The following is an 11,909-nucleotide window of genomic DNA, read 5'->3' as shown; positions in this document are numbered from 1 at the left end:
GCCCCCTCCTCAGATTGTGAGATTGGGCACTACTGGCAGGCCTGGAAGCACAAAATTGGCATGGTAATTAATAATAATTTGGGGTCGCTTATATTTATCTTGTTACACACAAGTGTTTATTGAAAATGTGTTTTTTGCAAATCCCAACACCCCCTGAGACACCCGCAGGGAGTGGGGTCACGGCCAGTGTCGCCATTGTACAGCACCCCTGGAGCAATTAGAGTTAAGTAAAGTTACCTTGCTCAAGGGCACAGCAACAGATTTATATATTTATTTTTATGGGGAAACAAAACTTGGGGGACACAAATTCTATCTGGAGGGTTTTTGTCCACAAAGCATAACCCTGCCTTCACCAACAAATACATGGTAAGATTACTTAAAAAGGACACCACAAAGCAGTTATTAACAGAATATGCCCCTAACGTCAACAATAAAAATGTAAAAAAGATTTTAGAAAAGGATGAACTCAAAATTGATCATTTGATAATTCTAGCTAGTAAATAGTTCCTGAAATACTCAACATAATCAAGAAAGGTAGTGGACACTAGGGCCAGGTCCCCAGCAAGCAAAATTTGGCATGTGACTTCTATCCAAATTACAACTTTTTAAATTTATTTTTTGGTTTAGAACATGCCACATAACTATACTATATAACTACCAACTGAAGACATCATGAAAATAAGTACTATTTTATACATCCTTTTCTGGTTACTAAAAAGACGTGAACAAAACCTGACCATGACGTCAGAAAAATATATCATAATGACGTCATTGCAACCAGTTTGCCCGCTGGGTCAGTACCAACAGACAGTCAGTGGGTTAGTGTTGCGGCCCTCCATGTACGGCCCGGGGCAGAGGCATAAGGAACACGGGGAGATGAAGCTGCACCATGAGGAGTGGAGGAGAACCATGCTGTCTGCATCATAGAAGGACACCCTCTCCCTGTCACAGTCTAGGTACAGCCCCACCCTACGAGGCCCGGCCTGGGCCTCAGCCTGAGTACCTGGGTTACCACCAGCAGCCATCAGGGGCGTCTCCACACCATCATGGCTGAACACCAGGCCCTTCTCAGGCTTCAGGTGCAACATTATCTCCCTCTCTGGAGACAGGACAGACTCTTTGCCGGAATCTTCCTTCACCTTCAGCCCCACCCCCCAGTCCAGCTTCCCCCCCACCTCCACTTCCCAGTAGTGCTGCCCTGTTTGGACGGTTTCTGTGGAGACGACGGTGGTGGTGGCGGCGTAGTCACGGTAGTACTTGAAGCCGAAGCCGCCCTGGTCTGCGTGCCTGACACTGGCCCCACCCTCTGATACCTTTAAATAGGAATCATCACTGCTGCTAAGGGTGAGGCGCACAGGAACTGAGGGGAAGAGTTCAACAGACAGAGAGAGAGATGGAGTTAGAGACACACACTTCCCCCTGTTCTCTTCCTCACCTGGTTTCCCCAGTCAGTCCTCACTCTCACCTGGTTTCCTCAGTCAGTCCTCATTCTCACCTGGTTTCCTCAGTCAGTCCTCATTCTCACCTGGTTTCCCCAGTCAGTCTTCATTCTCACCTGGTTTCCTCAGTCAGTACTCATTCTCACCTGGTTTGACGACCTTTAGCATCTCCTTCCACATGCAGAAGGGCAGGTGAGTCTCGTAGAGGCCGAGATTGAGAGAGTCAGGGGTCACAGACAGACTTCTAACCCTTGACCTGTAACTGAGACAGACAGGGTTGAAACCACCAAAAAAGTTCACAATTTTGGAGTTAGACTGTCTGGAACAAACATTTCCTATCAAAGCAATACTTCATCATAGGGACACTGGTGGCCATATTGGTCTAAAAGACACAACACATCTCTCAGAAGGCAATACAGGACCTATACATACAGTACCAGTCAAAGGTATGGACACACCTACTCATTCCAGTGTTTTTCTTTATTTTTACTATTTTCTACATTATAGAATAATAGTGTAGACATGAACACGAGGAAATAACACATATGGAATCATGTAGTCACCAAAAAAGTGTTAAACAAAACAGATCCAAATATATTTTATATTTGAGATTCTTCAAAGTAGCCACCCTTTGCCTTGATGACAGCTTTGCACACTCTTGGCATTCTCTCAACCAGCTTCATGAGGTAGTCACCTGGAATGCATTTCAATTAGCAGGTGTGCCTTGTTAAAAGTTAATCTGTGGAATTTCTTTCCTTCTTAATGTGTTTGTGCCAATCAGTTGTGTTGTGACAAGGAAGGGGTGGTATACATAACATAGCCGTATTTGGTAAAAGACCAAGTCCATATTATGGCAAAAACAGCTCAAAAAAGCAAAGAGAAATGACAGTCCATTATTACTTAAAGACATGAAGGTCAGTCAATGAGGAAACTTTCAGGAACTTGCAAAGTTTCTTCAAGTGCCATCGCAAAAACCATCAAGTGCTATGATGAAACTAGTTGTCATGAGGACCGCCACAGGAAAGGAAGACCCCGAGTTATCTCTGCTGCAGAGGATAAGTTCATTAGAGTTAACTGCACCTAAAACTGCAGCCCAAATAAATGCTTCACAGAGTTCAAGTAACAGAAACAACTCAACATCAACTGTTCAGAGGAGACTGCGTGAATCAGGACTTCATGATCGATTTGCTGCAAAGAAACCACTACTAAAGGACACCAATAAGAAGAAGAGACTTGCTTGGGCCAAGAAACATGAGCAATGGACATGAGACCGGTGGAAATCTGTCCTTTGGTCTGATGAGACCAAATTTGAGATTTTAGGTTCCAACCCCTGTGTCTTTGTTGTGAAATTCAGAGTCGGTGAACAGATGATCTCCGCATGTGTGGTTCCCACCGTGAAGCATGGAGGTGTGATGGTGTGGGGGTGCTTTGCTGGTGACACTGTCAGTGATTTATTTAGAATTCAAGGCAAACCTAACCAGCATGGCTACCACAGCATTCTGCAGCAATACGCCATCCCATCTGGTTTGCACTTAGTGGGACTATCATTTGTTTTTCAACAGGACAATGACCCAGAATATACCTCCAGGCTGTGTAAGGGCTATTTGACCGGGAAGGTGAGTGATGGTGCTGCATCAGATGACCTGGCCTACACAATCACTCGACCACAACCCAATTGAGATGGTTTGGGATGAGTTGGACTGCAGAGGGAAGGAAAAGCAGCCAACAAGGGCTCAGCATATGTGGGATCTCCTTGGAAAAGCATTCCTCATGAAGCTGGTTGAGAGAAAGCCAAGAGTGTGAAAAGCTGTCATCAAGGCAAAGGGTGGCTACTTTGAAGAATCTAAAATATATTTTGATTTGTTTAAAAACTTCTTAGGAATAGGAGTCCCGCTAGCGGGACAACTTCCGATGGAGCTGGAGGGACCGCAATTCAAATAAATAATCATAAATATTATGGATTTTAAACATTTATGTACATATAAGTGTCTTATATCTACTGAAAGCTTGAATTCTTGTTAATCTAACTGCACTGTCCGATTTACAGTAGCTATTACAGCGAAAACGTGCCATGCGATTGTTTGAGGACGGCGCCCCACATCAAAATATTTTTCCACCGGCACAGGTTTCATACGTTCACAAATAACGATTAAATATTCACTTACTTTTTGAAAATCTTCCTCTGATTTGTCATCCAATGGGTCCCAGCTATATCATGTAGTGTCGTTTTGTTAGATAAAGTCCTTCTATATCCCAAAAAGTCAGTTTAGTTGGCGCCATCGATTTGAGTAATCCACTCGTTCAACTTGCAGAGAAAGGAATCCGAAAATCTACCCCTAAACTTTGTTTCAACAAGTCAAAATACATTTGTATTTACTCCTCAGATACCCTAAAATGTCATCAAACTATAATATTTATTTCAGAAAGAAGTATGTTTAATAGGAAACCGATTTTAGCAGGTGTGTAATGTCTTCATGCCGCGCGCAAACACGAATTTCCAAGACTGTGTCCCTCTACTAAAACTGATATTTCTTATTCGTTTTTGAAGGTACAAGCCTGAAACCTTGAACATAGACTGCTGATACCCTGTGGAAGCCATAGGAATTGCATTCAGGGAGCTAATTTTCAATATGAGCTTTCTTCTGCAATTCTAAGAGAATGGTCTCTCTCAAAAACAAATTCTGGTTGTTTTTTCTTTGGACTTTCTCCTACCATATCTATTGTGTTATATTCTCCTACATTATTTTAACGTTTCCATAAACTTCAATGTGTTTTCTTTCCAATGGTACTAATTCTATGCCTATCCTGGCTTAAGGGTCTGAGCTACAGGCAGTTTACTTTGGGCACGTCATTCAGACAGGAAGTGGAGAAAAAAGGGGCCTAGCCCTAATTAACACTTTTTGGGTTACTACATGATTCCATATGTTATTACATAGTTTTCATGTCTACACTATTATTCTATACTGTAGAAAATAGTAAAAATAAAGAAAAACCCTTGAATGAGTAGGTGTGTCCAAACTTTTGACTGGTACAGTATATTTGCTCATGTCATTGTATTCACGTGTGTATATTTAATGTTTTTGCACTTAGGTTTGGCTGTGTCCTTCATCTTCATCCCCTCAATAACAGGAAGGCCTCTTTCACTCCACCACTGTGAACACACATACACACACACACGCATCAAATCACTAATTATGAAAGGCAGACCACAAGACAACCAGTAACTAGACTCTGTGAGACTCCTCTCACCTCTAGAAAGTGGTCAGACTTAGGTATCTCCAGAGCAGACTGCAGAGTCACTTCCATCTCCCTCCCAATCATCAGCCTGTTCTCTATCACACAATCATTCTTCAGCATGGCCGCCACAGTTTTCTTCTCTTCKCTCTCCTGCTCCTCCTTCAACTCCTCCTCCCTCCTCCTCAGGAACTGGTGCAGCTCCTCGAAACAGGAGGAGATGTGAGCCGACAGGCTTTTAGACTTCTCCTGTGATGGGATGGAAATGTTTGACTGTATGACACACCACTTTCTTCAAGCTTTACTAAAGTCACATTCACAGATTAGTAAATTATTCAATACAATAACACATACAATACAACTTTATTGTCCATTAGTTACAGCCAACAGAAATGTGTCTTCTGCGCCGTTCTCACCCCCCCCCCCCCKKSKCKSCKCSCKRKACACATACAGTTGAGACGAGCACAGGGTCAAGCTGCAGTGCAACGCCACTGGATGGAGAGTATGTTGTGGCGTTAAGGGCCTTGCCCAAAGGCACAACGGTAAGGGAATGTCTTGAGGATGTGAACCCAGCAGCCCTCCAGTTGCCAGATCAATTCAGTTCGTTTTGGGCAAGATTAAATCTATCAGCGTGGTTGGGTTGATAATTTACATGTTCTATGCAGTGTTGCATGTTTTCTGTACTATGTGTAGGTGTGAGTGAGAGAGAAAGAGATGCCCTCWCCTTGGTCTTGATGATCTCAGAGGCCTGCTGTTGGTMCAGTCCTTCCATTTCACGGTTCTCTTTCACCAGGAACCCCAGAGCTCCCCTCAGAACGTTCTAACAACACAGAGACCAGGATTCAATCAAATGCCCCCCTACCAAGCAAGCAATTTTTAAAAATAAAACATGTCATGTAATCTACTCATTTTGCAATGGGGCGGAGATACATTTTTGCCGTTTTAAAGCTAATTTCCTGCAATTCTACATATTTTACAGTGACTTATGCCATYTTAATGATATCTGAGTGAGAGTGACTAACAATATCAATGGAGGCACCCTGGAGGTCAGGACCTCTGGGCACGTACCTTGCATGCCTGGTCGGTATTCTGCCGACTAACTGACCCTCATTAACCGGTCAACAAACGGTAAGAAAATGTCCAACCAGTAAAATGACGTGACCAACAGAAAATACTATCAGAGATATGTATATAATGACGAGATGCTTATGTTTCCGCCCTAACAATGGGAGTCGTCCCAAGGCGGGAAGGCAGGCGACAAGATTAGTCCCAAAATAAGCCCATAGAAACACATTGGACTTATTTTGGACAGATTTTGGCGAGAGTGAACCTCTCGCTTCGCCTCTTCCTCTCTGATACTGTGCATGTGTAACAGTTTAGCTTCTGTCCCTCTCCTAGCCGGGCTTGAACCAGGGACCCTCCGCACACATCGACAACAGCCACCCTCGAAGCATCGTTACCCATCGCGCCACAAAAGCCGCGGCCCTTGCAGAGCAAGTGGAACAACTCCTTCAAGGTCTCAGAGCAAGTGACGTCGCCGATTGAAACGCTATTAGCGCATACCCCGCGAACTAGCTAGCCATTTCATATCGGTTACACATGCATACAAGGGTCGGACATTTTTCATTAAGAGCTTAATGGAAACATGCAACAATAGCGAGCCTATCATCTTACAGTAAAAAGGCTATAGCCCGGCCTCCCGAGTGGCACAGTGGTCTAACATGCTGACCAGACCGGACACGTCGCCTGCGTGAGCGTTGCAAAATAAATGTACACATACTGTACATGTTATTCAATCATTGCACCCACACTGCTCGCACGCATCAGCGAGTGTCTGCGTGGCCAGGAGCTAAAATAGAACTTGGTTCTATTTGTGACTTTCAACACGCTGCAAGTCCTGCCTCTCCCATCTTCTCATTGGTTTTTAGGAGAATATACCCACATGGGTGATTGAAAGATGAACTGAGGTCCACACTCCAGTCGGTTGTTGTAATGTACCTTACAGTTGGTTGCCAACCGCCATATCAAGACCAAATAAGAAGAAGAAATCTGAAGGAGGAGAGATGACTAGAAAATAATTTGGTTTACCGTTTTATCTGTGGATTAATTGTCGGAGTAGAGGACCTTGTGCATTTCAGGTAAAATGTTTGATATTTCAACCTGCCTGTCCTGATAGCGTCTGGTGTGGGGGGACAAAATCCAAATGTGAGATGGCGCACGCAGACGCACACGTGCGTGCGGTCTGGTCAGAATGTTAAGGGAGGGTTTGGCCAGCAGGGATGTCCTTGTCCCACCGTGCACTAGCGACTCCTGTGGCGGGCCGGGCGCAATGCACACTGACACGGTTGCCAGTGTTTCCTCTGACACATTGGTGCGGCTGGCTTCTGGGTTAAGCAGGCATTGTGTCAAGAAGCGGCTTGGCTGGTTTGTGTTTTGGAGGACGCACTGCTCTCGATCTTCGCCTCCCCTGAGTATGTACGGGAGTTGCAGCAATGGGACAAGACTGTAACTACCAATTGGGGAGAAGAAGGGATAAAAAAAAGGTTTAAAACAATTTTACTGGCTCAAGCTCACATTGCAAAGTGGTGGGTGATGCGCTGATAGTCAACGGTAGGCAGGCTATAGACTATGCATCCAAATGGTGAATGGGAGGCGCGCTTTACGAGTTGAGATTGAGAAATAGAAATGGCTACTTTTTAATCGTCGCCACAAGTTTTAACACATGATTACATATAGAATTGTTATTTTGGGGGGCTGACAAAAGCAGGTTTCACTCCAGTAGCCTACAGGCTTTTTGAGGAGCTACTCTCATGCTGTCTGACAGGTGGTAGGCTATTCCGCTCCTCAAACTAGGCTCTCTYTATGTGTGATAAATAAAATGCATGACGACTAACGAAAATACAAATGAGACAATTTAATTCCACTAAATTATGCAAATGAACCTATAGACCGATAAGCTTGACTGGTCAAATGTATTTTCGGCGGCTTTAACGGTTAACCGTTAACATCCCTAGTTGGGGGTACCACTAGCGGCRGSGGGCCCTAAGTGYCTGCTTATGTCGCTTATGCCTTTRTATTTATCACACATACAGAGAGCCTGGTTTGAGGAGCAGAATAGTCTACAATGCACCACCTTTGACATCTAAAGATAATTTTCCGCTTGAGGCGACATCGGCAGCGTTTATTGTGAATGTGATCTCTGTGAACATCTGGGAAATTGACTTTAAAAGGTGCATTGTCGGTATACAATGCCCTTGTCTACAACGCACATCTGATTGAATGCTGGCCAGAGAGCCAACAGAGCTCTCGAACAGATACATACCACAACACTCCTTGTGACTGAGAGAATGCATGGCATGTAGCCTACTTTGGCATGGGTTTAACAGCGTTTACAGATTTAAAGATTATATTTATGACAGAGAGAGAGAAATAGGGCAAGATTGAAAGAGAGAGATTAAGAAAGAGATTAAGAGAGAGAAAGAGATTTTGCAAGTTTTATCAAGTTACTTACTGTTGTATAGAACATTTAAACAGATTGAGGAAATTAAACATATATAGACTTGGAAACCTACAGGCAAGCAAAGTTATATAATAWACATCTCTTACCATTTAAGACGTTCACACGGCAGTATAAGTACAATTATGAGGTTTAAAAAGAACTGTGCTGCCACAGACCTACACACCTTACTGATCTTTGCTGCCTCTTTCACAGGTGTGAACGTGTGTCCCCGGTGCTTTTCTCCATCTCTACAGATCACACACACCAACCTCTGGTCTGTCTCACAGAACAACTTGAACTTCTCGTCATGCTCTGGACACACCAGCTCTGAGGCTACAGTGCGTCCCTGCGGTGCCTCTGGTCCCCTCGCTGCGAGGCCGCTCTCCTCCTCCTCTCGAGCCGCATCTGCCATATTGGTCAAGACACGGTGAGCCCGGAGATCCTTCTGGCTGAAAGGGCCGCGGCACTCTGGGCWGCGGCTCTMGCTCTTCACTGAGCTCTGCAACAGGTGAGCGCTGATGCAGGGGCGGCAGAAGGTGTGGTCGCACGGTAGACTCACCGGGTCGGTGAAAACGCACAAACACACTGGGCACTGGAGCTGCTCGGACAGGACTGACGTCATATCTGTATTAAAGTTATGGTACACCTTTACCCTTATTTAAATGTTTTTCTGTCTTTGAAAACCTCACTGTCTTGATCCTCAGTGTTCAACAGGTGACGAAAGACATTGAAGTTTCACTGTCAATTCCCTTTGTTCAGAGTTCGTACGTCCACAACACATTCTCTCGCACCTGTAAAACTAGCTGGACTGGAAATGTTCATGTTGGGGCCACCTGTTCAGGCCTAACTAGTCTTATATGAGAGGAACCACAGAGAAACCTGTTGCCACTGCCAGGTTATTGGTTCATTCCTAGGCTACCTATCAACTTTTTAAAGCAACACAATACCGTAGTGTCCCTCCAGGCTATCCTCCTGGACAAGCTTATCCCATTGAGGCTCAAGATAAAGCCAGTCAGCATACTACACCAATCCATCCACTTACTAAAAAGGCTAAAGTAGGGTAGATCAGCATTAGACAGACTTCTATAAGCAATCTTTAAAGTGAAAAGGAGTGATCTTGAACAGGTTTGACTCTCCRATGGTTTTAAACACCCCAAACWTTGGAGGACATTGTATGAACTAATCTTTTACCRGTGTTCTGTTACATCACACWGTCTTTTGATATGAACTCAAAATGTTCCACCAAGGACACCTGTTAAATTCCCAARGTATTGGTTCAACAACACCAGTGCATTCAGAAATTACTCAACCCACTTTACTTTTTCCACATTTTGTTGTGTTACAAAGTGGGATAAAAATGGATTTAATTGTCATTTTTTGTCAATGATCTACACAAAATACTCTAATGTAAAAGTGGAAGAAAAATTCTAACATGTGTAAATAAGAATTGAACCCCCTGAGTCAATACATGTTAATCACCTTTGTCAGCCATTACAGCTGTGAGTGTTTCTGGGTAAATCTCTAAGAGCTTTCCAGACCTGGATTGTGCAACATTTGCCCATTATTCTTTTCAAAATTCTTCAAGCTCTGTCAAATTGGTTGTTGATCATTGCTAGACAACCATTTTCAGGTCTTGTCATACTGTAGATTTTCTAGCAGATTTAAGACAAAACTGTAACTTGGCCACTCAAGAACATTTACTGTCTTCTTGGTAAGCAACTCCAGTGTATATTTGTCCTTGTGTCTTAGGTTATTGTCCTGCTGAAAGGTGAATTAATCTCCCTTTGTCTGGTGGAAAGCAGACTGAACCAGATTTTCCTACAGGATTTTGCCTGTGCTTAGCTCTATTATGTATCTTCTGTATGCTGAAAAACACCCCAGTCCTGATGCAGCCACCACTATGCTTGAAAATATGTAGGGTGGTACTTAATGTGTTGCATTGGATTTGCCCCAAACATAACACTTTGTATTCAGGACAAAAATGGAATTGCTTTGCCACATTTTTTGCAGTATTACTTTAGTTCCTTGTTGCAAACAGGATGCATGTTTAGGAATATTTGTATTCTGTACTGGCTTCCTTCTTTTCACTATCAATTAGGTTAGTATTGTGGAATAACTACAATGTTGATCAATCCTCAGTTTTCCCCTATCACAGCCATTAAACTCTGTAACTGTTTTAAAGTCACCATTGGCCTCATGGTGAAAACCCTAAGCGGTTTCCCTCCTCTCCAACAACTGAGTTAGGAAGGATACCTGTATCTTTGTAGTGACTGGGTGTATTGATCCAAAGTGTAATTAATAACATCACCATGCTCAAAAGGATATTCAATGTCTGATTTTTTTTTACCCATCTACCAATAGGTGCTCTTCTTTGCGAGGCATTGGAAAACCTCCCTGGTCTTTGTGGTTGAATTTGTGTTTGAAAATCACTGCTTGACTGAGGGACCTTACAGATAATTGTATGTGTGGGGTACAGAGATGAGGTAGTCATTAAAAAATAATGTTAATCACTATTATTGTACACATAGTGAGTCCATGCAACTTAGTATGTGACTTGTTAAGTACATATTTACTCCTGAACTAATTTAGGTTTGCCATAACAAAGTGGTTGAATACATATTGACTCAAGACATTGCAGCTTTCCATTTTTAATAATTTTTTTAACATTTCAAAAAATATCATTCCACTTTGACATTATGGGGTATTGTGACAACAAACAGAATATACAGACAAACAGAATATACAGTACTCCCTCCGCCAATCTGATTCCTCCCAAGGTTTCTTCCTACATGGAGAGTTTTTATTGCTGTAGCAAACATGTTCTTGCTCGTGATTCTTGCCCAGGTTGTTTCTAAACATTTGATGGCAATGCATTTTTTTAAAGCATTATACACTGTAAAACATTACACTGATGAATTGATTACCTTAATGTTTATTGATGGGGTTTTTTGACCCAAGCAGCTGCAGAACTGTCCTCCATTGGGGCCAGAGGTAGAGCTAGTGAGGGAGAGGTGGAGGAGCTGAAGAGAGAGAATTCAGGTAGCAAACATARAGTATGTCTGACTATGAACAAGAGATTTGTTTCCATTGGTTGAAATAAGGGTCAACTGATGTTTGTTTTATTCCCCATGGGAACCAGGATGACAGCCAGAGAGAGAGGTGGAGCTAGAGAGAAAAGGCAGGTGTAGTGCTGAATAATATTTAACAATCTACATTTAATAAATCTGACCATCTGACTCCATTTAATTTGATAGTAAAACCAGGTCCCATCATTGTGAGTTTAGCGGACTAAGATCAATAAATGYTCATCACGAGTGGCAAATACTTATGGCAAATGTARGGAACATTAATAGATTCACTTACAAGGRATAATGTTTAAGTTACAAGGCAATACTGACATTAACAAAGCATAATTCTAGGCATGCTGTTCCTAAGGTTAATTTACAAGACAAAGCATGAACTAATCAGATCCGCAAGGCCCCAGGCCTATTTGCTAACCTAAAAGAGAGAAGCATTTTCAAGCAACCTTTATCTATGGGCCGGATACAAGATAAGAGAAGAAGAAATTACTTTCATTCCATGCATACCAGATCTGACTTGTTTATATTCAAAATCAATTGTTGACCAATCCCCAGACAAAACCAAAGATTATAAAAATAAGATATCCAATGAGAACGGACCAGCCAACATCCTCTAGGAAGGGGGTTCCATCTATTTATGATGGCCTGAGGGGGGTG

General features: G+C 42.9%; 1 protein-coding gene across 1 annotated transcript; it reads right to left on the bottom strand.

The window, feature by feature from the left end:
• Positions 1–257: 257 nt before the first annotated feature.
• Positions 258–8,971, bottom strand: trim108 (tripartite motif containing 108). The gene is made up of 6 exons (XM_070443856.1): positions 8,357–8,971; positions 5,392–5,493; positions 4,689–4,916; positions 4,526–4,590; positions 1,586–1,701; positions 258–1,360 (listed from the first exon to the last, which is right to left on the bottom strand). Exons 1-6 carry the CDS (start codon positions 8,792–8,794, stop codon positions 795–797), a joined length of 1,515 nt encoding a protein of 504 aa, XP_070299957.1. The 5' UTR covers positions 8,795–8,971; the 3' UTR covers positions 258–794.
• Positions 8,972–11,909: the final 2,938 nt, after the last annotated feature.

Source organism: Salvelinus sp. IW2-2015, linkage group LG6.1 (assembly GCF_002910315.2).
Source record: "Salvelinus sp. IW2-2015 linkage group LG6.1, ASM291031v2, whole genome shotgun sequence".
NCBI classification, from domain to species: domain Eukaryota; kingdom Metazoa; phylum Chordata; class Actinopteri; order Salmoniformes; family Salmonidae; genus Salvelinus; species Salvelinus sp. IW2-2015.
This window is presented reverse-complemented; position numbering and strand designations above follow the sequence as displayed.